The 26909-nt window shown below is 53.6% G+C and overlaps 3 protein-coding genes across 5 annotated transcripts; 1 reads left to right on the top strand and 2 right to left on the bottom strand.

Annotated features, from left to right (window-relative positions):
- Positions 1 to 597: 597 nt before the first annotated feature.
- Positions 598 to 5122, bottom strand: NOP16 (NOP16 nucleolar protein). 2 transcript variants are annotated; one of them, XM_026511018.4, is made up of 5 exons: positions 4915 to 5122; positions 4714 to 4822; positions 3349 to 3418; positions 1587 to 1693; positions 598 to 1018 (listed from the first exon to the last, which is right to left on the bottom strand). In XM_026511018.4, the coding sequence occupies exons 1-5, from the start codon at positions 5019 to 5021 to the stop codon at positions 875 to 877; spliced, it is 537 nt and encodes a 178-aa protein (XP_026366803.1). In that variant the 5' UTR covers positions 5022 to 5122; the 3' UTR covers positions 598 to 874. The 2 variants fall into 2 exon arrangements, with proteins under 2 accessions (XP_026366803.1, XP_057168331.1); XM_057312348.1 differs by lacking the exon at positions 598 to 1018 and adding an exon at positions 1136 to 1269.
- Positions 5123 to 5310: 188 nt separating this feature from the next.
- HIGD2A (HIG1 hypoxia inducible domain family member 2A) lies at positions 5311 to 6249 on the top strand. The gene is made up of 2 exons (XM_026511021.4): positions 5311 to 5464; positions 5843 to 6249. Exons 1-2 carry the CDS (start codon positions 5311 to 5313, stop codon positions 6007 to 6009), a joined length of 321 nt encoding a protein of 106 aa, XP_026366806.2. The 3' UTR covers positions 6010 to 6249.
- Positions 6250 to 7341: 1092 nt separating this feature from the next.
- On the bottom strand, positions 7342 to 26878 carry CLTB (clathrin light chain B). Of its 2 annotated transcripts, XM_057312347.1 has the most exons (6): positions 26503 to 26878; positions 21336 to 21382; positions 13760 to 13877; positions 13439 to 13550; positions 11561 to 11614; positions 7342 to 8636 (listed from the first exon to the last, which is right to left on the bottom strand). In XM_057312347.1, the coding sequence occupies exons 1-6, from the start codon at positions 26687 to 26689 to the stop codon at positions 8465 to 8467; spliced, it is 690 nt and encodes a 229-aa protein (XP_057168330.1). In that variant the 5' UTR covers positions 26690 to 26878; the 3' UTR covers positions 7342 to 8464. The 2 variants fall into 2 exon arrangements, with proteins under 2 accessions (XP_057168330.1, XP_026366802.1); XM_026511017.4 differs by lacking the exon at positions 11561 to 11614 and having other exon boundaries at positions 26503 to 26873.
- Positions 26879 to 26909: the final 31 nt, after the last annotated feature.

Genomic DNA, 26909 nt, shown 5'->3' on the forward strand with positions numbered 1-26909 from the left:
AATGAGAGGGGTTTTGTATTATATAATAGCTGAAGATAAAGTATCAAGAGCAGAAAATGCCCAGTGCCCACCCCACAATGTGCCTGTGATCCTGTTAAGTGAGTCATCACCTCACATCACCAAGTTAGGCAGCCCTGCCCCAGGCAATGGCCACGGTGTACCCAGTACCTGGCACACAGGTGCTATTCAGCAGTCCAACAGTCTCAGATTTGGGGGCCTCAGGTTCCTTTCAGGGCAAGCGATCTGAAGAGCAGTGGAGGCCAGTTACAAGGAAGCAGCAGTACAGCTCCTCACCCTCTGGCCCTCGAGCCAATCCACTCGCCTCCAGCCCAGGAGGGGGCTAGCGCTGGCGAGACAGACCCCTCCCAAGCAGCGCAGGGTTAGCAGCAGGCTTCTGTACAAGGGTTAATACTGTGCAGGAAACCAAGACAGAGCAATGGAACCGGAACAGGGGACAAAAGGAGGGCGCCCACGCCCAAGAGGGGGTGGGAATGTGGCACACAAAGGGCTGGATGGCCTCTCTGCCCCAGCTGAGTGGGTTTTCACAGGGGCAGTCCTAGGGCTTGGTTGGGAGGGGAACACACAACCACCAGAGAGTAAAATAGTCTTGTTTTATTATGTACAGACCATAGGTACACAGACCACCCACTCTGAAAACAGTAGGTTCTGACTTTCCTCAGGGCTCTCAGAAGCCTCTTGGAGACAGTTCCTTCCCCCAGAAAGGGGAATGTGAGTGCGCACGCGCACGCATGTAATATGATTCCATGGGGGTTGATGGGCCTCATCTAGCCACATGCCCCTTCTTGCCTTAAACCCTGGCTTTGAGCTTCTCTGGTCCAGGAGGAGATCTTAGCCTGGGGCAGGCATAAGCCAATCATTCAACCTCCATCCTATTCTTCTGCAAAGAATCAATGAAGGTTTGCCACTCTGCTGGGTAAAAACGCTTATAGACGTTGATCTTATTCCGAATCTGTTTCGGGGTATCTTGATAGTAATTCTTCTCATCCCGGGCCATAGCCTAAGAAGGGAGAAAGGCCACTTGAGGAGGGCTGGACAGGCAAAGGCTCAAATCCTACTACTGCCTGAGTTGGGCAAGCCACTTTGTGTCCCTCAAGTCCAGGTTCCTCACCTCAAAAACCACGGTGTATGTGGGGAAATGGGTGCAGACGCCCTTGGGGACCAGGCAGGAGCTGTGGCCAGATGAATAGCTTATGCTCCATCCACAGCCAGCTGATCCCACTTGGGCACCCGAGTCCACTGCAGCCAGATCTTTCCATTTTTAAGAGAAGTCAGAAACATGAACTTTAATTTGAAAACTCCCATAATTAAAACGGCACCTAGTTCAAGTTCTTTAAAAACACCATGCAAACAAAACAACATATCTGTGAGTGGAATATGAACCACAGGTCAGTCAGTCTATCCCAGCTATAAGCATCTGTCCATGAGGTCAATTTCCTAAAGTCTCTCTTTCCTTCCTTTTTTCCACTCAGTCTCAGGCAAGAGACAAGCAGATGAAATCCCAAATGGTCCAGGGTGCCTTCCCAACAGACCCAAGTGGTTCCTCCTGCCAGGCCCGAACCACTCACCTTATAGTCCTCCCCATGATTCTCCACCATGTAGCGCACATAGTCAATGAGGTCTCGAGACAGAGTGTTTCCTTTCTTTTCTGGAAGGCTGGCTTCTGCCTCTAGGTCTGGGGTGAGAAACCAGGACACAGAAAATGAGGTTTTCCCTCCTGCACTTTTCAAGTTGCCCAGTCATCCTTTCACCCCATCCCAAACCATGGCCATCAGATGGGCTTTGCCACTCCATCCCCACATTCAGTGCTCTTCAGCCCTGCCTATGACACAATCATGTATCAGTGTGTGACAACTACCTAAAAGGTAAGTCACCTCTCTTTGAGTCTCAGCTGGGTAAAGGGCAGGCGCCAAACTAATAATCTCTACTTAGTACCAGGTCCTGGGGACAGAGATGATACATTGCCTACCACAGGTCAGGACTCCCTTCCATCTCCAAAACTCCCTGAGAATTTCTTTTCTTGAAGTGTTACAATAATAGGGTGAAATGGAAAGGTATGAAGGAAAACTAAAGCTGCAGGAACCAGGGCCTGAGGCTGGGGCCAGGTGCCTCACTGCTCCATGTGAGGGCAAAAGCCAAGCTGTGGAGCCAATCATGACTTCGATGTTAAAATAGCTAGGAAGGGGCGCCTCCGTGGCTCAGTCAGACATCCGATGCTTGGTTTCAGCTCTGGTCATGATCTCATGGGTCGTGAGATCGAGTCCCATGTCGGAGTCTGCTTATCCTTCTCCCTCTGCTCCTCCCCCCAGTCTCACTCTCTCCCTCACTCTGGAATAAATAAATAAAATCTTTAAAATTAATTAAGTTAAATAGCTAGGCAAATACTCCCCATTTCTGAACTAGGAGAAAAACAGCTCACAGAAGCAAGGTGGTCAAATGTTATCCAGGGGTTAAGTGCTAAATTGCTTATAGTCAAAATTATCTTTGACTTGGCTGCTAGGGGCCGGGGTTGGGGGGGGGGGGAGCAGGGAAATGGGGAGTTGTTGTTTAATGGGTAGAGTTCCATTTTTGAAGATGAAAAAGTTCTGGAGATCTAATGCATGACATAAACATACTTTACTGAGCTATATAGTTAAAAATGATTAAGATGGTAAACTTTATGTGATATGTTTTTTACCACAATTTTAAAAAATTCTTTAAAGAATGAGAAGTAAAAATTTTAAAAATTTAACAGTACGTACACCTGACTTTATTTATGCAATCCTGTGTAGTAATTCTTATGAGAATCACTGATAGGAACTCAAGGAATTCTCTATCAATTGGCCATTTAAAACCCTTTTAACTTCAGGAGAACCGTTAAACATCTTGGACAGGTAAGAAGAAGATGGGTGGAGAATTTCAGAGTATTCCTGCTTCCCTGCAGAATTTACTTTGCTCTGTTTTAGTATTCAGGCTCTGTAGCATTAAGATACATGAAACTGATTTGTTCCTGAAAATATTAAATGAGATGGGGGAATCTCTATACAAATCTGCTCATCCTTAAATTCGTGACAAGCTGAACATGTGCCTGAGACTCTGGTTTCTTTTCTATCCTCTTGGGCACCTGGCTGCATCCTCCCCGAACATCTTTGACCTCACTTCACACACTTGAGTTTAGGAAGTACACTGAAAATGTCCCAGTCAGAGACAGGCTTAACTTTGTGAGCGCCTGACAGCTCCCTTCTTCCCTCTGAGGCTGTTTTTTCCATCTGTAAAATGAAGACATCTGAGGGCCCTTCCCAGGCCTGACTGTGCAGGATGATGACCTAGAGGAATGTGGCCAGCACCCACCACTTAGCACATAGGGCTTCCGCACAAGCTCCTTCGGCCTCTCATCTCCGTCCACCTCCATGGCCTTCACCTGCAGAGAACAGAGCCTATGAGACCAGCAGACAAAGGAAGGATCCTGGATGAGGGAAAATTCTAGAGGCTCCTGCCCATCCCAACAAAACTGCATTACTTATGAGAATCCCTACATATATTCAGGCAGGAAGAGATGCCAGAGAGAACCAATGTCCCGGAGGCTTTACGGTTTCCAAAAGGGACTTAAGGAAGCAATTCACCTTTCTGTGCCTATCTATAAAATGGGCATAATACTCCTTGCCTACCTCACCTCATGTGTGCTAATCAAGTGGAACGCCCATGCAAGCCTTTTATAATTTACAGTGAGGACGTATCAGATATCTTCTCTATGAAGAGGAGCGACTTGACGGTGCTTGGCTATAGCTCCACATTTGATCAGGAAACAGCGGTGCCATCTTCCTCTGGCGTGAAAGGATAAAAAGAAACGTGTCTAAAAGCAATGGGACGGGCGCCTGGGTGGCTCAGTCAGTTAAGCATCTGCCTTCAGCTCAGATCATGATCTGAAGGTCCTAGGATGGAGCCCTGTGTCAGGCTCCCTACTCAGCAGGGAGTCTGCTTCTCCCTCTGCCTTCCCCGTGCCCCCCCATCATGCTCTCTAATAAATAAATAAATAAATTCTTTAAAAATAAGTAAATAAATAATAAATAAGAGCAATGGGACAAATCCAATCAGTAAGTCCATTCATTAGGTTAACTCTTGAGCACTAGTCACATCCTAAGCACCACTGGACAAAACACAAAGTCCTTGTCCCCAAGGAGATTATGTTGAGGGAAAGAGGCACAGACAATAAACAAAGAAACATATAAAACACCATCAAGTATTTACAAATGCTATGAGTTAAAGCAGGAAAGAAATTACTAAGAAAGGGTGCTATTTTAGAAAGTGTGGTGCAGAAAAAGACTTATTTGCATTAGATGACTGGGGGAAGATGTAAGTAAGAGTAAGTAAAAATCCCAAACTCTGGGAGTCCTTATTCGGAAAGTTAAGGGCAGAAAAAGATAAATTCTGTGAAGTACCACTGAGATGCCAAGGGACCCAAACAGGTTAATTTCGGATGGGAAAAGAAAATGGAGAAGAAAGGGGGAGCTCCACTCCAGGTCCGATGCTGGGGAGTGGGAGGGTGGGGGTAAAGAGCCGTTCAACCGCAGTCAGTGCAGGCTGCTGGCGTTGGCTGCGGGAGGTCGCAAACCCGGGAAACGCGTGAACGTGGCAATGCACCGGAGGAAGTTCTGAAACCCAGCTAAATACGGTGGTAAACAGGGGTCAAGGGCCGGGACCCTGCCATATCAGTACCTTTCTCTTACGGAGGGGCACCGCCTTGTTGGGGTCCATAGCCAACCCCATCTCGGCCAGGTTCTGCCGCACCGATTTGGCGTGGTCCCAGGCATGTCGGATGTGGGAGCTACAGGCAAAGAGAGAGAGAGATCGCGGAACCGTCATCTCGCCGGCCATCCCAGCCGATGTCCCCTGCCTCCTAAACCCCGGTCCCCTCACCACTCGATCCGTGGTGCTGCTTTCCGTCGAGCATTCCGGTTCAGACGCTTCCGGTTAACATTGTAACCGAACTTCTGCCTCCTGGTCTTCCCCTTGGCCTTGGGCATTGCCTTGACCACCAAACCGGCAACTAAACCTGGGGAGCTCTCACTCGCAGCACCTCGTGTCGCAGACTACTTCCGGCGGATGCGCGCAAGGGTTCGCAGGTTTTTTTTTTTGGGAAATGTAGTCCTCCCTACAGCGACATCATGCAGATTACCACGACTCCCAGAATGCAATGAGCGGTTGGCGCCTGCGTACAAGCTTAGCAAAGTCCTTTCCCTCCTCCCCTTCCATGACCTCATCAGGAGGCGGAGTTTTGCGTCGGTATTTTCTCCCAAAGCAGTTGCCGGGGACATGGCAGCTCCTGGTCCTGTGACTCCGGGGGCACCTTTTGAACCATCACAGCCCCCAGTCATTGAGGGCTTTAGCCCCAGTATCTACAACACTCAAGAAAGCTTCAAGGAAAAATTTCTTCGCAAGACCCGCGAGAACCCAATGGTACCCATAGGTAAGCAGGTGTTGTAGGAACTGTAGACGGAGAGGATAGTGAGGTCTGAGGGAATGAATTAGGGGAGGAGCGGGAGAGCCAAGCGGGACGGGAGTGAGACTGGACAGGAGTGACACTGGACGGGAATTGTGGCGAAGGGGCCAGGCGGTGAGAAGTGATCCTGACTGGAGCGGGAGCTGGGCGGGATTGAGGACTGAGGTGGAGCGAGCCCTGTAACTGGGAGGACCCTACCTCGACCAAACCCTCCCACTAGGCCCTACCCCCTTTCCCTCAGCTGTCGTTCAGAGCTCTGGACTCTTGAGTACCGGAGGCCCACAGCGCGGAGGGGCCTCCGGGGCCGGAACGTGCCACTCCCCACCTACTTTGTCCCCTCCTCAGGCTGCCTGGGCACGGCGGCCGCCCTAACCTACGGCCTCTACTGCTTCCACCGGGATCAGAGCCACCGCTCTCAGCTCATGATGCGCACCCGGATCGCTGCCCAGGGCTTCACGGTCGCAGCCATCTTGCTGGGTCTGGCTGCATCTGCTATGAAGTCTCGATCCTGAGTCCGTGACCTGGCCCTGAAAGTTACGCAGAGATCATTCCCAGCCCCAGGAGCAACCACCGGTCCCTCTACCTGACTTATCCCCTGACAAGCCCCCGTATCAGCAGGGGAGGAAGTGGCCAATTGTGTAACTGACAGATGTTTTTTCAGGAATCTCAGATTCGGTTCAGTTTGGGTGTTGCATACTTATATTTGTGCCCCACTTTCTTCATTTCCTACTTAATAAACTGATCTAATTGTAGTTTGGTGAGTTCATTCTCAGTCTAGCCCCGCAGGGTTTTTGGTCTTTGGTTTTAGAAGGGATTGTCTAAAGACTATAGGGGTCCTTAGAAATCTTAGTCTAATGATTCCCAAACTTTTCTGTTAACAATCACCTGGGGAACTTGTTAAAAGTAGATATTCCGTAGAGTGATGCTATTTGAAAAAAACTGATCTTTCCAACAATTTTCAAGCTTTCAACAGGAAAACCTCCCTTCAGATGACGCTGGCCATGGCCCTGTCCAAGGCAGGGGGGTTCTGCCCTCCACTTTGCTTCTGCTCCTCACCCCACTCCCACCTCCTGAGAGCACCTAGGGCTCCACTGATGTAGACCATCCCCACTTGGTTCTTGATGCATCTTACAGAACAGGAAACTGAGCCTCAGAGGAGCAACCTGGTGGAGTGGTAAGAGCACAGTCACAAAGCTTGGTTTGTGTACCTAGTGTTTGAGGGTTAGGGAAGCAAAGAGGCTGGGGGCCTTGAGCGAACTCTACAAGAGGCAACATGTAAGCTTCTCATTCATGTAGTCTCAGACAAATATTCCTGGACTGTGGTCAGATCTAAAGTGTTGATTTAGTGGGACCCAGGCTCCTTCCATGTGTGACTCCGTCAATTTCAACACCAGCTGCAAGCTGCCAGAAAGGAAAGAGAAAGAAGACACACCACACCCACTTTTGGGGCCCCCAACACAGTCTAGCTTTCTGAGTGGAGGAGTATATGAATAGGGCCCCACTAAGTTTCTTGCTCCCATCACGGTCTCTCAGCTGTAAGGCAGATTATAAATGTAAAGCAGTACATTGTAGGGATCCATTCAAGGACTCAATAGGAAGTGGTATGGCACTTCTAAAGAGGAAGGCCACTATTTTTAGCTGTTGGTGTTATTGTGTTCTCCTAAAAAAAGATACGTTGAAGTCCTAACCCAGTATCTCATAATGTGATCTTATCTGGAAATGGGGTCTTTACAGAGGTAATTACCTTAACATGAGGTCATTAAAGTAGGCCTTAATCCATTCTGACTGGTGTCCTTATAAAAAAGGGAAATTTGGACGCAAAGACAGACAATGCATAGATGATGTGAAGATCAACTCGGGACTGTAGTGATGCACCTACAAGTCAAAGGGTGCCTGAGGCTGTCAGAAGTTGGAAGAGAAGCCCGCACAGCAGATCCCCCCCCACCCCGAGATGGACTGTGGCCCTGCTGACACCTTGATTTCGGACTTCAGACCTCCAGAATGGTGAGACAATAAATTTCTGTGGTTCTACGCCAGACACTGTGGTACTTTGTAATGGCAGCTCTAGGAAAATGAAGGCAGTTGGCAGTTACTCAAATCTTTTTAAACACTGTGCAGGTCACAGTGGCTTAAACACAGCCTGTTTGCAACCTCTGCTGAAGAAGAACGTGTGGTCACTGATTATTTATCCCACATCGACAGAGGGGCACAGCTGAAGGAGGGAGAGCAGTGAGCTTTCCACATCCAGAGGGTACTGGCCAAACCCAAGGGAAGCAGTCTGGCAGCAGCTACCTTCACCAGCCTCCACCCAGGCTTAGACGGAGCTACCGCTGGGAACCTCTGGTCTTGCCTCTTCCCTCCCACTTAAAGCTTCTTACTCTCTGGGAGCCTTGGTGTCCATGGCTATATGATGACAACAACAGAATCTCTATCTCACAGGCTTATTCAAGGATCATAAAGGATCAAGATTGCAAGAGCATTCGATTAGAGGTTGTCTTTCCTCCTCTAGGAGGAGGCAGCAGACATACACAGGTTGGGACACCTACTTCCAGCTGGGACGGTTTCCAGGGGGAAACCTTCTCTCAAGGCCATGAAGCTGGGAAAATTCTAAGCACAAACTGAGCCCTGACACCAGTTATGGCTTCCAGAGAAATGAGAATGATAATAAATAAGTGTAAAAAGAGTTAACAACACACCCTTTAAGCCAAGAAAAAAAAAAAAACATCAGGAGGGACAGTCACAATTTTGTGGACTGAGAGGAGGTGTGAGGGGCTGGGCCACAGGGCCAGGAGGGAATGGGGTGAGAGGGGGAGGGTTCCCCTTCCCAGCCCCAGGAGATGGGGAGGAACAGAATGGGCTGTGTGTAGCAGCTGCTGGAGGCGCTGTCCCCCCCACCCTGGCCGAAGCAGCTGCTCCTCCTGTGCCCAGGCCCAGCCCATGCTTTGTGGCCATGCTTGTGACAGGCACCTAGCGGGACAGCGGCGTCTGCTTCAGGGACATGAGCACCGAGCGCAGGCGGGACACGTCTTTGCACTGCTTGCTGCTCTTGGGGTTGAAGTCACACAGCTGAGCCACCTTCTCCCACTCTGTGCCTGGGGTTTCCTCCTTGGATTCCTTCACAAAAGCCTCCTCAGATGCCCTGCAGGTAGAGACAGAACAGAGGTTTCATTGCTGTCTGCCTTTCCCCTGAATCAGTGACGCTCTACTCCCACTGGGGAAGGCTGCTTTGCTCAGCCTACTCTGAGGTAGTCTATCCAGAGTTCTTAGCCCTGTGCCCTGTGCCCTCAGGCCCCCAGGAACAGCCTTGGCATCGGAGGAAGCCTACTTTGGTCCTGCCTCAGGGCCTTTGTACTTGCTGTCGCCTCTTCCTGGAATGCTTTCCCCCACACCTGCTCATAGCTTGTCACTTCTTTTCATTCAGGTCTGAATGCAGGCCTCACCTCCTCAGAAAAGTCGTCCCTTGCCACCCTAGCTAGTAGCCTCTCCCCCCTCCCCTGTCCCTGCCCCAGCCTAGCACTCTGTTCATTACCCCTCCAGCAAGGGGCATCGCAACACCTAAAGACCCCTGGAGGAACTAATGCAGTGCCTCAGCTATTTTAAGCATTTCCAAAAACTTAGCAGAGGTAGGACACTGACTAACCACCTTACTAACTGAAGTACTGATGCAGCATTGCCTCAGACTTCTGTGGACCCTATAAGTGTTCTCCAGAAAAGGGTTGTGGTCAAATACACATAGAAAATTCCATTAGAGAGGATCTTCGAAGCAAGACGTCCAAAGCCTTTAATGGGCTAAAGTGCGTGCTGAACGTCCTGGGTGGACTAGAAAATGCAGACAGAATCTACTACGTGCCAACTGTATTTGACTCTAGAGCTCTTTTTAGCCCAGAATAACTTATCTCCATGGAGCCACAGCCTGGGGAATACTCCATGGGAATCTCTGCTTTTGGCTGGAATCAAGTTAGGCTGAAAACTGGTGGTTTCTTCATCAGAAGTTCTGGTGGACAGTTAAAGAAGCCACTGATTAAGGAACAATGCAGAAATACAGTGTAGAGGAAAACCCAAATGTGGGACTCATTAAGAGAAAAACAATAAAAGATCTTCAGTGGAGAGGGCTGGGTCTATGTCCTATGTGGCCAGCAAAGGTCCCTGGAAAGCCCCTTTCTCCTCTGGCCCTTTCTGTGTCTCAAGCAGGATCAGTTCTGCCACGTGCCAGGCAGGGAGCTCTCCAAGTGATGCCGACAGGCTGTGCCAAGGATGAGCTGGCCCTGGGCCAGGTGACCCGGCCTCTCCCTGGGGCTCCCTCTCCCCCTGTGTACTCATTCCCTAACCTGCCAGGTGAGGAGCAGAGCCTCCGCCCTGCTGATCTGTCTCACCGGCCTGAGAATCCAACGCAGTGGCAAATGTGCGCAGGCCTGGGAAAGAGGAAAGTACGGCATGGAGTTGGCTGACCGGTGGGGCTGAGGGGTCTCAGGAGCTGTCCCTTCTAGGTCAACAAGAGGCTGTCCTCTAACCTGGATGTTCAGTGCGGTGCGCAGTCCAGCAGGATCGGCATCGCCACGGAGCTTGTTGGAAATGCAGGATCATGGCCTCGCCTCAGCCCCACTGAATCGGAATCTCCTCTGAACAAGGTCCCCCCGTGATTTTGAGGCAGAGAAAAGTCTGAGAAGCACTGGACTAGACTCTTCCCCTCTTGGGGAACCCTCTGGGTGCTGTTTGCTCAAGTGCAACTCGAGCACGGAACCCCCTCTGTGGTATATTCCCCAGCACTGACGCCCATCATCCCGGCTCTTCTGCTTGAGGCCTCCTACGGATCTTCGCCGCTTTCAGGATCAAGGCCCAGCTTGTAGACCTCGCCCAACAGGCATACTGCAACTAGCCCCAAGCTGACCTCCTGTCCTCAGCTCCCAGCCATGTCCACGGCCCCACGCCCCACTCACGGAGGCTGCCCTTGCCCTCTTCTCACCCTCACCGCCAAGCTCATCCCTTCTCACACCGTAAGGTCCCGCTGAAGGTCGCACCTCTCTGAAGCCTGCCCTGGCTCCCCCAGCAGACGGTGGCTCCCAGGGCTCCCAGGAAGGGTGTGCCCTTCCACACGGCCCTTATGACAACACTCCTCTGACCATGAGCAACTCGTGAGGCAGGCCGTGTCTTATTCCTGTTCCAACAGAGACTGGCATTGGGCAAGTCCCAGTAAGTACTGAACAGATGGGAGAGTGGACAGAAGGAAGGAACGCATGGCTGTTTCTCTAGTGGTTCCTGTGCTCTGTGAGAGAAGTGTCAGCCTAGACACCATCAGAGGCCTGCCGAGGGTGACCCCAGAGTGAGGAATAGCAAATACTCGGCACACGAGTGCACGCGTGCACACACACACACACACACACACACACACACACACACACGGGACAGACATCACACATTCATCACTGCTATTCCTTCTCCTTCACCATCCCAGCACACCCCCCAGGCTGTCAACACCCACCAACAGGGGCACCATCTGCCATCTCAGATCCAGACTAGGCATAGTCCTGGCTAGCCCCCAAGCAGGAACATGGGAGAGGGGCCCACGGTGGTCTAGGCAGGGTCTGGTCGCCAAACTCGGGCTGAAGCTTTGAGGGGGAGCAGTGCGCTTGGGGGCAGGAGAAGAGGAGGGGGGTAATCATGGGAGCAGCTCTTCTTTATGCCTCTGGCACTCCATGTTTTGTTCACCAGAAGACTCCTTCACCCCGCCCCCCCAGCCCTAAGATGCATCTCAGAAGGCTGGAGTTGGGCTGTTTGCCCTTTGCACCTCCCACCTGGGATGACGAGTGCATTCTTTTTCTTCGCTCTGCTTTGATTGAGCAAAGCTGCCTGCGGGCAGAGTGGATACTCAGTAAACATTTGCCACAGGGATAGAGGTGAAGATGGGTGCCTGCACCACCTCCTGCTCTGATCTGTGCCCCGCCACCCCTGTCCCCCCTGCCTGGCCACACTCATTTATACCCCACAAGCAGGACACTCAAGCCATACACAGGGGCCCGCACCCTCTCCCACTCCCCCTGACAGAGAAGCAAAGAAGACACGTACACATAGCCGATGATATCAGCATCTGGCTGCTGGTAGAATGCTTTGTCAGCGATCCTTGAGGGGAAAGGGTTAGGTGGGGGAAGACAGATGGCAAGACAGACAGGCAGAGGGTTAAGGAGAAAGGGAGACAGCATTAGTATCTCCAGTTGGAGAGCGTTAGGAAGCATAGTTCTGTAAGTCTTAGCAACTACCCACACCTGGACAGGAGAGCGGGGATCCCCCACCGGCTTCAGTGCCTTCTCTCAAACTGCCCTGATCATATGACTTCTGTTCACGAGCCTTCCAAGGCTCTGTCTGTCCAGCCTGTTATGGGAGGCCCTCCACCTGTGATCCCTCATTCCCGCTTCTCTCCCAGCACTCCCCGACTCCCGGTGCCCAAGACACAACAGCCTTTCATATTATGCCGTTCCCGGGTCTAGAACACCCTCACCCAACCCTGCCCTAATGAGCTTCTAGTGATCCTTCAAAGCCCAGGTCCTAGACACAGAGGTCCCTCTCCACCCACACCCCTTGCATCCAGAGCCTTCCAGTAGAGAGTCTCTGAGCTCTTCAAAGCTACAGACTGGGTCCTTCTCCGCTGTGTCTCCCCGGTGCCCAGCCCAGAGCCTGGCACACAGCAGCTTCTTGGACAGAAGTGCGGCAGCTTCCCAGGGCCAGCCTTACCTTTCTGGGCAGGCCAGGTACCTTGAAGGACACAGCCCCAAAGGCAGAGCTGCTGGCCAGAGTCTCAGAAGCGGTCTGAGACCATGTCCCTGAGAGTGCTCTCTGGTGGGCATCCACTGTCTTTGCCTGCCCAGCATCCCTCCCCCTTCTTCCCAGGAAGGGCGCCCTCATTGTCTTTGGCAGGATCAGGCTGGCTCCACTTCAGTCCCTGCGGTTTGGGTGAGACTGACCCCATGCACCACCTAAGGGATGGGACTACTGCCCAGGCTGGGTCCATCAGAGAGTCCCTCCCCGGTACAGTCACTGGGCCAGGTACGGGCACAGGACCCACATCAAACCAGTAAGGGTCAGAGCGAGGATTTCAGCTGGAGCTATTGGGTGCAAGATGCTATTTTCATAGAGGTTGCCAAAAGAATATAACAGAAGCCTGGAGCTGATGATGGCCATCTCTCCCCCCAGCCCCCCGCCCCATTCCAGGACAAGAGAGGAAAGCAGCATCGAGAGACAGTAAAAGTGAGGGCCAGTTGACTCTGTCTGAGCCTCTGAGCCTAGTACTGCAGTCTCACCCCTGGCCTTTTCAGTTATACAGGCCACTAACTTCCCTTTGTTCTTCAGCCTCTCTGGGTTGAAGTGCTGCCATTTCTACAAGCAGTACAATCCTGTGTCCGGGTTGGTTCTTCACTCCCAGCCAGGCCTGTGCTCTCTGTGACACTAACAGCATTAGCCAGCAGTCTGGCTCCCATGCCGGGATCCTGAGACCTCTTCTACTGACTGCAGAAGCTTCTGTCTGTTGTGGTGAGATGACAGCTCAACCGTGTACCACCTCTGAAGGGCTCTGAACTCCACACGCAACTGAGGAAGCAGCCCTGAGGGGTTCAGCTTCTCCTGCCTCTACAAATCACCCATCCTCAAGACAGTCCCCATCCTGTAACTTCTCTCACTGTCCACATGGCTGGCCTCATGTCTTCATAGTCCCCCCATGTCCCATAGCCCCCTCGTGTCCCCATAACTCCTCTCATGTCCCACAGCCCCCTCATGTCCCCATAACTCCCCTCATGTCCCCATAGCTCCTCTCATGTCCCCATAGCTCCTCTCATGTGCCCATAACTCCCCTCATGTCCTCACAGCTCCTCTCATGTCCCACAGCACCCTCATGTCCCCGTAGTTCCTCTCGTGTCCCCATAACTCCCCGCATGTCCCCCTAGCTCCTCTCACCGGTTATTGATCTTGTTCTTCTCGACTTGTTCGCTCTGACGCTGGTTCCACTCCTCCAGGTCCTTCTTGGCTTTCTCCCGCCACTCCTGCTCCGTCACCTTGGAGGCAGCATCTGTGACCCCAACAGGACAGTAAGTGGCAGCTTCCCGGTAGGAATGTGAGGGCACAGCTGCCCCGGCCACTCCTCCCCTCGGCCCCTGGCAGGCAGCCTCAAGGCCCATCCCCATCCAATGCCCACATTACGGCAGCCCAAGGAGGCGCCCTATGTCCCGAACTGCCAACCCAGCTGGGAGCCGCTCCCAGCCGCAGCCCTGCCCTTACCCAGCTCCTGCAGCCGTTTCCTCTGCTCCTCTCTCCACTTGCGGATGCTCTCGGGTTCCTGAGTCAGTCTGTCGGCCTGGGCAATCGCCGCATAGCCATCTGCTGGACCGTTAGCCTCCTAGGGCACAAACACACAGCAGTGTGTACAACCCACGCACCCGCCCTGCTGCCTCTGCTGCCCGAGTACCAGGACCCCCCACGTGTGGCTGCCTCAGCCGTCTCCAGCAACCTCCCCCCGCTGCCTCCTGTGACTATCCCCTGCCTTGATACCTGCTGCGCCCTTTGCCAGCAACACCCCCCCATGGGGGTCTGGGTGAGTGACGCGGCCTCACCTTCCCGGCCATGAAGCAGGCTCAACGAGAGTATCCGCCCCTTCATGCTGACAGGAGGAGGAAATGAACTTAAACATGTAAAGAACCTCGAACGCTTCTGGCACCCAGTGAGTTCCTTGTGTTACTGTTATTAAAGTCTCTATTGCAGTCAGTCCGAACTGACCTCACTTTGTTTGCTCATCCACTGTCTACCTTCGTGACTGCAGCGTCCTTGTCTAGCCTGCTCATTGCTCTGTCCCCTTTGCCCAGCACAGTGCCTGGCACACAGGAGATATTCAGTAAACACCTGCTAAGTGAGTTGGCAGCCCTGGGACAGGCAGGCTGGCCATGGCCGAGATTGCACAGTGGTGACCCGGGACTCTACAGCCAGCCCGTCCCACCTCCGCTGCTTACTAGACACACGTGTAGCGGGGGCAAGCTGCTCAACCTTGCTGGGCCCCCCGTTTTCTCATCCCAAAATGAGAATAATATTAAAACCACCTCTAAGAGCTGGTGTGAGGATTCGACATGACAGTCTTTGCAGGACATCTAGAAGCCTACCCAGTGTGCAGTGATGGCTCCGTGAGTGGTAGCTAGAATTATTAGTATTCATTCTCATCTTATAGGGGGAGGAAACTGAGGCCAGGAGCGATGGCATGACGTAGTGGCAGGCGTCCAAGCCTCTGACTCCCAGGTCTCTGCCCACTTCCCGGGGGCCTGCCAGAGCTAGGGACTGCGAGTGCTGGGGGCTGAGAGTTCAACCCAGCAGGCCTGTGACTCCCCTCTGGTCTCGCAAAGCCAGAGACCCTTTCCAGTCCAGCCCCATCTCCGGCCACTCCCCCTCGGCCACTCTGCCCCTACACATTCCAGTCTGCACACCCCCACACACTCCTGCAGGCCGAAGGCCTCTGGCTCCTCCTGCTCCAGCTGCAATCGCGGCCCTCCCCTCCCTTCTCTAGCTGATGAAATCTTCCTCCATCCTCTAGAGTTGCCGGCTCCGGGATATCCACCCCCCTCAGCAGATTTCACAGCCCTTCCTGTCTGTGCTCTGCTGCAGCCTTCACCTTCTGCACAAGTCTCCCTGCTGGACCAGGAGCTGGGGGCCGGGGGGCAGAGCAGGACCTTATTTATAGCCTCTGAACCCCTGCCCCATCCTTTCATCACTCTCTGCGCTCCTCCTTCACTCATCAAAACTGTCAGCAACAGCCATGCCTGAGTGGCTCCGTCAAGTGTCTGACTTCAGCTCAGGTCATGATCTCGGGGTCCTGGGATCGAGCCCCACATCGGGCTCCTCACTGAGCAGGGAGTCTGCTTCTCCCTCTCTCTTTGCCCCCTCCTCCCAACTTGTGCTCTCTCTCAAATGAATGAATAAAAATCTTAAAAAAAAAAATACTGTCAAGAACATTGGTGTTTAATGTCGTTTCCCTATGAGACAATGTCCGGCACCGCCCTCTGCCCGGGGGTGTTCCCCGCTGTCCTTGGCACACATCAGTGCTCAGTAAGCGGTGGCTACATGGATGCCTATCCCCAGAGCCTGATGTGCTGGGTAAACGTTTGCCCAAAGGGGTGTGGGCAGCCCCGCTAAAGGAGCACGCAGCGGGAACACGAGGGCTGCAGTCGCCAGCTGTCAGGGGCGGGGGCAGGCAGGGTGTGTAGCCTGGCACCTCCCTGGGGGCAGGCCCACCCTTGGGTGGGACAGTTGGAGCACTGCCCTATTCTTTGTGGCACAGCATTACCCTTCAATTCAGACAGTCTCTCACCACACCCAAGGGGCCCTTCCAGGGCTCTAATCTGGAGAACACAAGTGGATCACTAACGCTGAGTGTGCCCCACCCTGCCCCCTTCCCCCTTCCGGGAACGACTCTGTCCTGCGGCCAGGCCACCAGGCCCCCCCCAACCCAATTTTACAGAATGTCCCATCTGCAGACAACTGCAATTACTTCTGTGCATGTGTGTTTATTAAGATGCTGTGTTTCATTTTCTTCCTGGCCCCTCTGGCTATCCGAAACGACTTGTTTACATGTTTACTATCTGTCTCCACCCGCCCCCCCAGCCCCAAGTAAGTGAGCCCCCTAAGGACTGAAAGTGCCTGTCTCTGTGTAGTACCCAGAACTGGGAAGGCCCGGCTGTAGGAGATCTCTAGGACATTTACGGGATGAATTAGCACATGCTCAGCCTCGGGGACAGGGATGAACAAGACCACCTGTCCTCCGGGAGTTTGGCAGGGGGTTCCTCACAAATGAGGACCATGGCTGGGGTACGCCCTATAACCCAAGTCAGGTAAAGAGCGAGGACGAGGGCACACACGGTCATTCTAGTCAGGGGGCACAGCAGGGTGGGAAGAGACAGGGAAGGCCATTTTGGACCAGAACTGGCAGCGTAAGGACCCTGCGGGGCCAGTGCCTTTGAGAAACGCCTGAGTACAGCAGTCTTTCAGGCATGGGGGAAAGCGGGGAGGTAGGCCGGAGAAACGTTGCTTGCACAGGAGTTTCGTCACACTGGTGTACTTCTGGCCCACCATCCCCATAAAGCCTACCCTAAAATTAAGATTCCCAGATAATAGTGCTTTAAAACTTGCAGGGAAACCGCAATTAAACAGCTCTCTTTGATCTTTACAACCCTACAGGATGGGTTTTATCAACTGACTTTTAGAGGTAGAGAAACTCCAGCTCCAGAGTCCAAGGTCACTGGGCTGGGCACTGGCAGAGCTGAGATTCCGACTGAATTCCTGGGTGTGAAACATACTGGCCACATAGCAGCAGGACCAAAGTCACTTCTGTGTCACATGATTTGTGACACACTCTGTCTCTCTGATAAGTCTACTCGCCCAAGATGAGAGATGGTGCCCCTCCTCCAAGTGCCCCCTGCCCCATCCCCCATCTCTCACACCCACACACTACCACCCCTCAGCTCACTTAGTAGCATGGCCAGGAACTTCTAAGAAGCTTCCCCAGGCGGCAGAGCACTTTTCCCAACAGCCCTATGCAGACAGGAGCACAGGGCCTCTAATCCCCTTTCGACACGTGAGAAATCAGCTCAGAGCAGTCAAGAGAGGAGCCCAAGCTCGTCTGGTTGGGAAGAGCCAGAAATGAAGCCCAGGCCTTCTGATTCCATCCAAACTCTTCTGCCACAGCCCACCACAGCCACCCCGGCCTGGGTGCGGGAGCAGCCTCGGGGAGCCACTTACACCCCCATGGGTGCTTCTCGTGGGCCCTGGAGCAGCCGCACCGCACATCCAGGAGCACCGCACATCCAGGAGCACCGCTCGCTATAGTTTCAAGCACACTGTGCCCACAGGTGGCCATGCCTGAGGCCCAGGGTGTGAAGCTCAGCCAAGCTGGCCCTGCCTCCTCCACCTGCCCCTCAGCAACAGGGCCCACTAACAGGCTCCGGGAGCTGTGCCCGGGGCGGGGGGGGGGGGCGGCGGGGGGCACTCCCCTCCCATCACACCAGCCCTGTAGCTTAGGCCTCTCTGGCTCCACCCCACCCCCCTCACACCACTGTCTGCAGCAGGCCCCGGGCTCCGGGTAAGGCCCACAGAGGGTGCCTCTGCACATGCTTTCCTATCAGCCAAGACCACCCACGTGCCCCGGGGCAGCCTGGAAGCCCACTTCCAGCAGCCCCTCCCTGACTGAGTGAGTGCAGCGCCTGGCGCCGGAGCCTGGTCCAAGTCCCCGCTCTCCCCAGCCGTGGGACAAGAGCGAGCTATTAAAGCTCCCTGTGCACCCTCCTCTTGGTGTGTGACATGGGGATAATGACAGAACCTACATCACAGGGCGTAGGGAGGATGGAAAGAGCTAATACACGTAGAGCTCCTGAGTGATGCCTGACACATGGTTAAGAACTTGGACTCCTAGCTCTTGGTACAACCCCTGATTCTGAGCCCTTACCGTCCTGCGCTACCATCACTTCTTTCCAGGTCTCTGTCCTGTCAGAAGCCAGCTCTTTGAGGACAACAGCCGATGGATTTGCCCCTACGTCCACCACCCTGAGCACAGTGCGCGGCACTCACAGCACGTGAGCTGACGGAACAGAGGGATGAGTGGCTGTCTGCAAAGCGATGGCACCCAGTACCAGAGGGACTGCGCTTTAAGTCCCCTCCTGCCACTCACTGGCTGTGAGACCTCTGAGAAGTCCTTTCCCTGCGCTCCTTGTGTCTCATGGCCTATTAAATGGGAGTGGCAACACCCCACTCAGAGTGTGAAGCGGGCCCCCGTAAGCCGCAGAGGACACGCACAGGTGGGGGCCCGCGGGGCTGTGCGGCTCACCTTCGGACGGCAGACCCCTGGCACGCCAGCCTGTGTGGCAGCCCGACCAGGAAGAGCACAGCGGTGTTGCCAGCACGTTGGGTCCTGAGCAAAGCGGTTTGCTGGCTCCTCTTCTCTGGCCCCGCTGGACTAATTTTCCTGCCCTGGCCCCTGCCAGTGAGCAGCGAGGTTGGGGGGCCACAGCAGAGCTCCTCTTTCATCACTCAGTGTCCCAGAGTGGAAAGCGGGTCAGCTACAGGCTGGTGCCCAGACGGGCTCCCCAGTGGCTGCAGGAATGCTCTGAGCACCCCCTCCCCCGCCAAGCTCAACAGAGAAGGAGGCAGGAATGGCCAGGACCAAAAGGCAGGAGGCGAGAGTCAGGCCAGGCTTATCTTGGTTCCATTCCCTGGCACCCCTCTCCTGAGCGACCCCTCTGCTGGACATGACCATGAAAGCGTCCGTGGGTCAGGCTGGCCGAGGATGTGCTGTGACTCCAGAGACAGCCAGGAGGATGAGGCATATCCGTCTTTGGGATTGTCCACGAAAGCTGAGCTAAGCTGAGCTGCTAATTCCTCTAAGCAGCTCAGAGGGGGATAATGGCAGTGCGTGGGGGGAGAGAGAGTTTGTGCAGGAGGAGGGAGGCCTGCAGGGGCCTTCTGTCCATGTCCCTGGCAGTGCCAGATGGAACCAGAATAGGTGTGGGCAGACTTATCCTTACGCCTTGAGGGCCAGGTTTATAGCTGGACCCCCTTGTGGCCCAGAGGTTGCCAGGAAAGAATAAGAAATGTAGCAAGACAGCTCTGCCCAGGCCCCTTGGAAGTGTTGGGCATGTCCAAGCAAGGCTTCCCCCCACCCTCCTCCTGCAGCGAATGAACCAGACCACTGGTCTGTGGTCAATCCTAAAAAAGTCTGCAGGGGCTTTCTACCTAAGATCCAGCCACAGTGACAGACCAGTTCCAGCACAAGGGGTGGGACAGAGGGCACCAGATCAGGGGCAGGAGATCTAGGAGAACCTGAGCTTTGTCACCAAGTCCCTGAGTGACTCACCTCATTCAGGACCCTTCCCCTGCCTGTAAGGATTCCAGGATGGCGTGGAATGAAATGATTTACAAGTGAACATACGCGGCTATTAGCAGCAGTGAGAATATGGGTTCCCGCTGAAACTGGGAAGGAGGCCCGGGGTTCCCTACACCCACCAAACAGAAAGTAAGGCTGGGGGCTCAGGGACAGAGAAGCCTCAAGATCCTGACCTACAGAAAGGGGAAGTTACCTTGCTCGTAGTGTTCTAGATATTTCTGCAGTTCTAAGTGTACCTCCAGCCCCAGCTCCAGGGTTAAGTGAGGTCCTTTTGAGTGTGCCCAGGATAGGGGCGGCCTGGGTCTCAGTGATCTACCGAATTGCACAGCAGTAAATGCTGCCTACAGGCTGCTCTCAGGCCTAAGGAGACACAAAGCTCCTGAAGTCCTAGAGACTGACTTTTCTAGCTTGCTGATAGTTGAGTAATTTTCCAGAAACGGGACTTGGCTAGGTTCCCCATGTAAGGTAGCAGCCTATCCCTCTTACATAAGAAAGTATTGTTTCTTCCCCACTGAGGACTCGGGAGCCCAGCTCCTCAATAGGGTGGGGCCCAGGAGATCCTGAAGCTGCAGCCCCAGGGGTCAAGGGTCTTCCACCCAGTGCAGTGGGAATCAAGCCTCATCCAGGGAAGACTTTGCCCACCCAAGCATGGGAGGGGGCGACTGTTCCATCTGCGGGGTCCTGGGGCTGCCATCTGTGGTCCAAGTTCTCCCAGTGTAAGGACTCTTAAACCCGTTTGTGTATAAATGTGGGGAAGGGGGAGGTGGGCACAGAAAGAAGTAGTCTAACTAGAAATATCCTTACTAGGTGTTGGGGGGGGGGTTGGTATAAGATCATTATGAGGATTTTAAAACAATCCAGCCAAAGTGAAAGCCTTTTGTCTTTCTTATCTCACTGCCCTACCTCGGGGCTAACCACTCTTAACCATTGCGAACAGCCGGTGCACAGCCTTTCAGGTATTTTGCGCCAACATATTCCTAAAATAAAAAACTGGACCACACTGTGCATATTATTCTGCAAGGGACTTTTCCACTTGATATGTCGTGGGCATCTTTTCACGTCAATACAGAAAGCTCTGATTGGTCTTTTGAGCAACAGCTTGGTTTTCCAATTTACCTACCCAGGCCCTTGACGCTGGACACTTAAGTCGTTTCAGTTTGTCTGTTATTTTCTTAACTTTTTATTTGAATGCAGTTGACATACAATGTTACGTTAATTGCAGGTGTAGGATATAGCGACTCAATTTTTGCGTATGTTATGCTCTGCTCACCACGTAGTCTGTCTGCTTTTGTAAATAATCCTGCAAAAATCTGGGAGTCCTTGTCCCATTCTTTCCTTAGGGAAGATTCTAAGTAGTGTAATCTCTGGATCAAAGACCTGCCCGCTTAAAATGTTCAGACACGGCCACTCAGTCCGGCTTCGCACCAGTGGCACGCATGCGTGCAGGGCCCAGTGTGCACCGTGCCACTGTGGGCTGGACACCACCATGGGCAACCTGAGGCCACACACCATCAGTTCCTGTCTATAGTGGTCCTTATTCTTCGTGCTCTTCCCCTACTCGACAGAAACGAAAGAGAGAAGAAGAAAGAAAGAAAGAAAGAAAGAAAGAAAGAAAGAAAGAAAGGAAGAAAGAAAGAAAGAAAGAAGAAAGAAAGAAAGAAGAAAGAAAGAAAGAAAGAAAGAAAGAAAGAAAGAAAGAAAGAAAGAAAGAAAGAAAGAAAAGAAGAAAGTTGGGAAGGGAAAGAGGGAAGGAGGGAGGGAGGGGGGAAGCAAGGAAGAAGAAAGAAGGAAAGAAAGTCAAAACCTTTGGCTATGTCCCCATCCCAATGCATCAGCCATAATGAATAGAATAACCTGGATCATCCTATGGATGATGGGGACATAAGTTACTGAGACCCAGGCTGTCAGTCCCTCCCACTGCTATGACAGAATCTTGCTTACCTGAAACACATCTCCATTGACCGTGGTCCCCATGTCCTCAGAACCAGCTAGAAAGAGAACAAAGAAATGGCATTGCTCAGCTTAAAGCAAGCACAGATGGTCCCACATGTGCCCTGAACCAACCTCTGTCTATGTCCAGACGCGTAGTAAGACCCCCTCCCCAGGCAGACATACCGGATATATAAATAAATTGGGCTTAAGCCGTGACTGTTCACAAAGGCTTCTCATGGCCATCGTCATATGTGATTTTCACCACAACTCTGTGATGAAGTTGTCCACCCATTTTACAGACACTCGACCTGAGGCTTAGAGAGGCTATGTGGTTGCCAAGAGCCGCCCAGCCGGTAACAGCCCCTCACCTACCTGAACGTGCTTTACACTCGGCCACGGCTGGGAGCGCCCGGCGGCGCGGAGCCTGGGCCTGGCGAGCAGACGCTGTCGGCTCAGGGCGGTGTCTGCAGGAGCTAAGGGGGTTCGGCGCGTCGCTGCCTGTCCCTGCGGCGCCTTGAGCAACGGCTCCACCTGGGAGAGCAGGAACTGCAGCCCCCACCACGCAGCACCTGGCCTATTTTTCCTCCTCCCGCTCCTCCCAAAAGGATTTTCTTTTGCCCTCGACAAGGACCCCTCCTGGTCCCTTTCCCTGACATCCGATTAGTCACAAATTCCTGCAGCTTCTGCCGCAACCGTGACCCTCAAAGGTGCCTTCTGCTCTGTCCCCCATCCAGTCTGTCCGCCCCGCTAGGGCCATACCTGGCTCCTTGCTCCTCACCACTGTCTTCCCTAGACGCTTGCACAGGACCCGCGACTTAGTAAGAGCTCAGAAACTTACGTGTTCAATAAACAAGAACAAATGCATCAGAAAAAGAATCATGGCTTTCGTCCGCTCACAGGCCTCCCTGACTCTAGCTTCACCCTCTCCCAACCCTCCTTCAAACCAACCGCCAGGGCTGACATTTTGTAAAGCATCCACTTACCTACGTCACTACAACAAACCAAAAAGAAACCCCACCTCTCCTGGACCCCCGTGGCCTAGAGGGTCTGCTCCTGCCTTGGGGGCCGGCAGGTACTTTCCCTCGGCCTGGAAGGCCTTCCTACCCATACCACGTGGGCCATTACCTCACTCCCTTCAGCCTTTGCGCAAACCTTGTCTTAGTAGAGGCCTTCCCTGGCCCCCTGGGATACTTACTGCTCTGGCCCCCCTCCCTCCTGCCCCTGCAGTATTTCTCTATAGTACTGAGGGCAGGGACTTTGTTTCACCCGGTGCGAGCACCCAGCATCTAAAACAGGGCCTGGCACATCACTGGGCTCAATAAATATTTGTTGAATGAGTACATCAAACCTCAGGCCACGGCAAGTGAGAACCTCCACACTTCGGCCCTGCCCACTCTCCTGCCTCACTTCCCACCAGTCCCTCTCACAACTATGCTGGGGACTCCTGGGGGGTACAGCTGGTGGGGCGTCCGGTTGGCCTTCCGACTCTTGGTTTCGGCTGGGGTCCTGATCTCAGAGTCGTGAGACTGAGCGCATCAAGCCCCGCATCGGGATCTGTGCTCAGCGTGGAGTCTGCTTGAGACTGTTTCTCCCTCTCCCTCTGCCACTCCCTGCTACATGCGCGTGCTCTCTCCCTCTCTCTCTCATAAATTAATAAATCTTAAAAAAAAAAAAACAACCTGTTTCAGTTTCCTCCATCTCCAAACACACCAGTCTGCACCCCCTGTCTTTCTTCCTCCTTCTCTCTCAAAAGAATGCTCTTTTGGAATCAGTCATTCTTCAAGACCCAGTCCACAAGTCACCTCCTCTGGGAAGCCCTCCATGACTTCCCCTACTTCTCTAGGCACTGAAGAAAGTCTCACCTCTGGGATAGCCCACAATATTGTACAGCATTCCCCACCCTCTTATGCAATTATCCGTGACCTCGCAAGGGTTGTGCACTCCCTATCTAGCCAAGCTCTGTAATGCTATTCAGTTCCTAAGAGCTCCTGCACAGAACAGGTGAGCAGTGAGTGCTGGCTAAAGGGAAGATGAACTGCTCTTTCAGGGTCCACCATGACCTGCAAGGCCTGCCTAAGGCCTCTCAGAAACTGTGATGCCTCCCAGCCAAGAGCCAAGAGAAGCCACACGAACTTCCTATAGATGGACAAGTACCCCTTTACCAGCCAGATAGGACTGCAAGCAGGAGCCACGCTAATTTCAGCCTGGGGACTGAAGGGAGGGATACTTAATCTTACAGAAATAAACCCTGGTTGACATAAATTTTCAAACAGTGATTGATTCTGACCAACTATGTCTCCTGCCATCCCTACTCATTCAGCTGGAGCTACTCCTGCATAGGTGGCTGGGTCCCTAAGTTTTAGTGGCAGCATCTAGCATCTTCTGCAAAGGGGCTTCTTCTTCTGGGGCACCTCCTCTACTAGGGCCTAACGTTGTAAGTGTCCATTCATAACCACACCAGGCTGGACGCTTGGCCTTTCTAGAATGGAAGGAGCACCACCCCATCCCACTCTGACCACACCAGTCTTGGGCCCCTGGTCCATGGTCCTGGTGCCTACTCTGGTCTTCAGAAAGTCTCTCTGCCTCAGTTTTTCAGTCTGGTGAACATTCCTCGGGAGATAAAATTTCAGCCTCTTTGAGAATCCACACCCACCCACACATAGACTTGAGTATCTGTTCCCACAGTGCTTTCTGATTATTGCACATTTACAATCATACGTGCACAGTCAGAGGCGTGCAGAACAGGAGCCCAGCAGATATGAGTCCCACGGATAACCCCGTGGGCGTTGCCTCCCTCAGATTCCTGACCCCTTTTGGAACTAGGGCAGACAGGGTCCAGAACATTCCTGGGAGCTTACTGAGGCCCAGCAGGGAAAACAGGCTTGCCAGGAACTGACTGGGCAAGTCAGGGACAGAGCCAGGCGGGGGCTCGGAGATCTGGGTGTGAAAATGTAAACCTGCTGGGCCCTACCCAAGGCCGATGAATGGAAACAAAGTGTCCATTGCTCAGGCTGGCCCCAGATCCAGCCCCAGAGGAGAGACTCAATGTCGCTCAGGCTCAGGCCTATACCAGACACCTCTTTTCCCTGGGGTAGCAGGGAGCCCCACAGCAGGGCACTCAGCCCAGGGCATCATCTAGGAGAACAGACTCAGAGGTGTTGATCGGCAGCAGCTCCGGAAGCCAGCTTCTCACAGCTCCCAGCAGGCCAAGACACTTTTTCTCTACCGCATCCCAGCTTCTGGCATTCATCACTGGTCAGGGAAGATTACTTGCTCAGCACCAGCTACGCCTAGGAAGGTCAGATCAATTCCATCCTGCCTGGCCACCTCCTGAGCCACCATCCCATAATACCTCCCCGATCCTCAGCCCCACTTAGGAGGGCAGCTGGACTTTCGTAGCTTCGGCAGGTATGAGTCTGGAAGACGTTCAGAGGGCCATGTCTCTACGTCTCCCCCTGCCCTCTCCGGTCTGGGGTCAATCTGTGCCCCCACCCCTGCCAGAGGGAACCTCCCATCCAGGCTGTGAGGCCCTGGAGCCCCGCTCTCCTGGGAGAGGCCACAATCTGCTCAACTCCCAGACGCTTCTGGCTGCCCTCAGCCTAAGCTCTACCTGCCCATCTCTCTCAAGGGGTTCTGATACCAGCGCTTCTCAGCGGGGCCTTCTCCAGGCCAAGCCAGACTGAGAAAGCTGGTGGTTTCGCAGAGGCGGTGTGGACTAAGGAATCATGAATGATGAAGGTATTTCCTACCAATTCCCTGGGAAGTGTGAGGATCCATGCTAAGGGGCCAGGAGCTGCAACTCCAGAAGCCCTCCACCCTTCCCGCCCAGCACCTCCTAGGGTGAGCACTACAGCATTTAAGAGTGTGGGGCCCAGAGTTGGGAGGGCTAGGATCAGGTCCCAGATCTGTCACTCATGGCTGTGTGACTTTAGGCAAGACACTCAGGCTCTCTGGGCCTCCAGTTTCTTAGATGTTACAAAAGGCTTGTTACATTTCTTATATCAAGGGGTGTAGAGACACTTCAAGCTCCTCAAGCTACAGAAATTGTCTTATTCTTTTCTGTATCCCCAGTGGTCCTGGCACACAGTAGGCGCTCAGTAAAGGTTGAATAAATACAAATATGACTATAAGGAACCTAACTTGTAAACTTTTTTTTTTTTAACATGTAAGTTATTGCTTATTCCAACAGGCCCATCAACCCCCACCACAACGCCAACAGTAACAAGAAGCACGGGCTGTTTTGGATGCACCCACGAAGGTATCTACTCTTTAACTAAATATTTTAAGCAACTGTCCTTTCGAGCCAGAACCAGAACAGGAATATCCTCGATAAACATGGTATCACAGGGACCAGGCCCTGGACCCGGATCTAAAGCTAACCACAGCAGCCCCGGACCACCTCTAGAAAACCATGAATAGACAGAAGCCCCAGGAGGGCAGGACTGAAGTCCTTTGTGCCCTTGCCCCCACCTTGGTATGGAACCCAGAGCCAGGCACATATGGAAGACAGTGTGGTCAGGTGCAGACAGTTCCGAGTCTGACAGAAACAGTTTAAATCCCCACTGCCACTTACTAGTTGTTTCAGTAGGGTACCTTTTGAGTCTCATTTTTGCCATCTCTGAAGTAGGTTTAATAATGCCTATGAAATGACTCAATGTCAGTGAAGTGCCCAGCCCAGTGGCTGCAGCATGCAAGTGGTCCCCCAGGCCAGGTCTGTGAGCTCTTCGAGCACACAGGGTCCCCTGCTTTGCCAGCTGTAGGAAAGAGCTAAGACTGAGGGGCTGGGAGGTCTGTGGTTCTGTCCATACCTGCAGGGCTTAGCTGGGAGCCTGGGAAGACCATGCAACAGGGAGGCCCAGGAGGGACTCTGAGGGCTGGACTGTGTTGGATTTCAGAGCCAGGCAGTGGTGGAGCTGGCCCTGGGTTGAAATGTCAGGACAAATTCCTGTGCACACAGCCACCAGGTTCACAGCCCCAGGCAGGGCCCCAGACGAAGCGCTCCAAGAAGATTCCTCCCCATTTCCACCAGATCCCTCTGAAATACACACAGCCCCAGACCTGCACCTGACCGGCCATACCAGGCCCTTTCCACTCCACCGCAGGGCCCCGAGGCCCGGTCAGGTACCAGGGTGCGAGCCCCAGGCCCCCCAGTTCCCAGGCCCCTGCCCTGACTCACCCCCACTCGCGGGTCCCGGCTGCGCGAGGGCCCCATGGCTGCCGGCAGGTGCCCCGAAGCCCTCGTCATTCTCTATGCCCGCGATCTCACTCTCCTGCTGGGCCAGGAAGGCAGCCGCCGGGTCCTCCTCGGCCGCCTCGGGGGCCCCGCTCTCCGACGACGAGAAGAAGCCAAAGTCATCAGCCATTTTCCCCGCGTCTCTGCTGGAGCGTCCGCCTGGCGCTCGGCTCTGCCCGGCGCGTGCCCGGCGCTGCGCCCGGCGGCCGCGACGCTGTCACCCGAGCCGCCCGGGGAGCCGGCCTCGGCTGGGACGGGCTCGGCGCGGCGGCCCCACACTTCCTCTCCGCCACCGGGCCCGGCTCGCCTGTCACTGCAGCTGCAGGCGGGAGGAGCCGGGACGGGAATGC

The sequence above is a fragment of the Ursus arctos genome, unplaced genomic scaffold (assembly GCF_023065955.2).
Source record: "Ursus arctos isolate Adak ecotype North America unplaced genomic scaffold, UrsArc2.0 scaffold_15, whole genome shotgun sequence".
In the NCBI taxonomy this organism is placed as follows: domain Eukaryota; kingdom Metazoa; phylum Chordata; class Mammalia; order Carnivora; family Ursidae; genus Ursus; species Ursus arctos.

Coding starts and splice junctions, on each gene's coding strand:
- NOP16 (XM_026511018.4), bottom strand. CDS start 5,021: ATGCCCAAGGCCAAGGGGAAGACCAGGAGGCAGAAGTTCGGTTACAAT. Junction 1,694..3,348: donor GAAGCCCTATGTGCTAAGTG/GTGGGTGCTGGC, acceptor TTCTCACCCCAG/ACCTAGAGGCAGAAGCCAGC. Junction 1,019..1,586: donor ATCATGGGGAGGACTATAAG/GTGAGTGGTTCG, acceptor CTCCCTTCTTAG/GCTATGGCCCGGGATGAGAA.
- CLTB (XM_057312347.1), bottom strand. CDS start 26,689: ATGGCTGATGACTTTGGCTTCTTCTCGTCGTCGGAGAGCGGGGCCCCC. Junction 21,383..26,502: donor GCCGGGACCCGCGAGTGGGG/GTGAGTCAGGGC, acceptor TTCTCTTTCTAG/CTGGTTCTGAGGACATGGGG. Junction 8,637..11,560: donor GCTGATATCATCGGCTATGT/GTACGTGTCTTC, acceptor CTCTACCTGCAG/GGCATCTGAGGAGGCTTTTG.
- HIGD2A (XM_026511021.4), top strand. CDS start 5,311: ATGGCAGCTCCTGGTCCTGTGACTCCGGGGGCACCTTTTGAACCATCA. Junction 5,465..5,842: donor GAACCCAATGGTACCCATAG/GTAAGCAGGTGT, acceptor TCCCCTCCTCAG/GCTGCCTGGGCACGGCGGCC.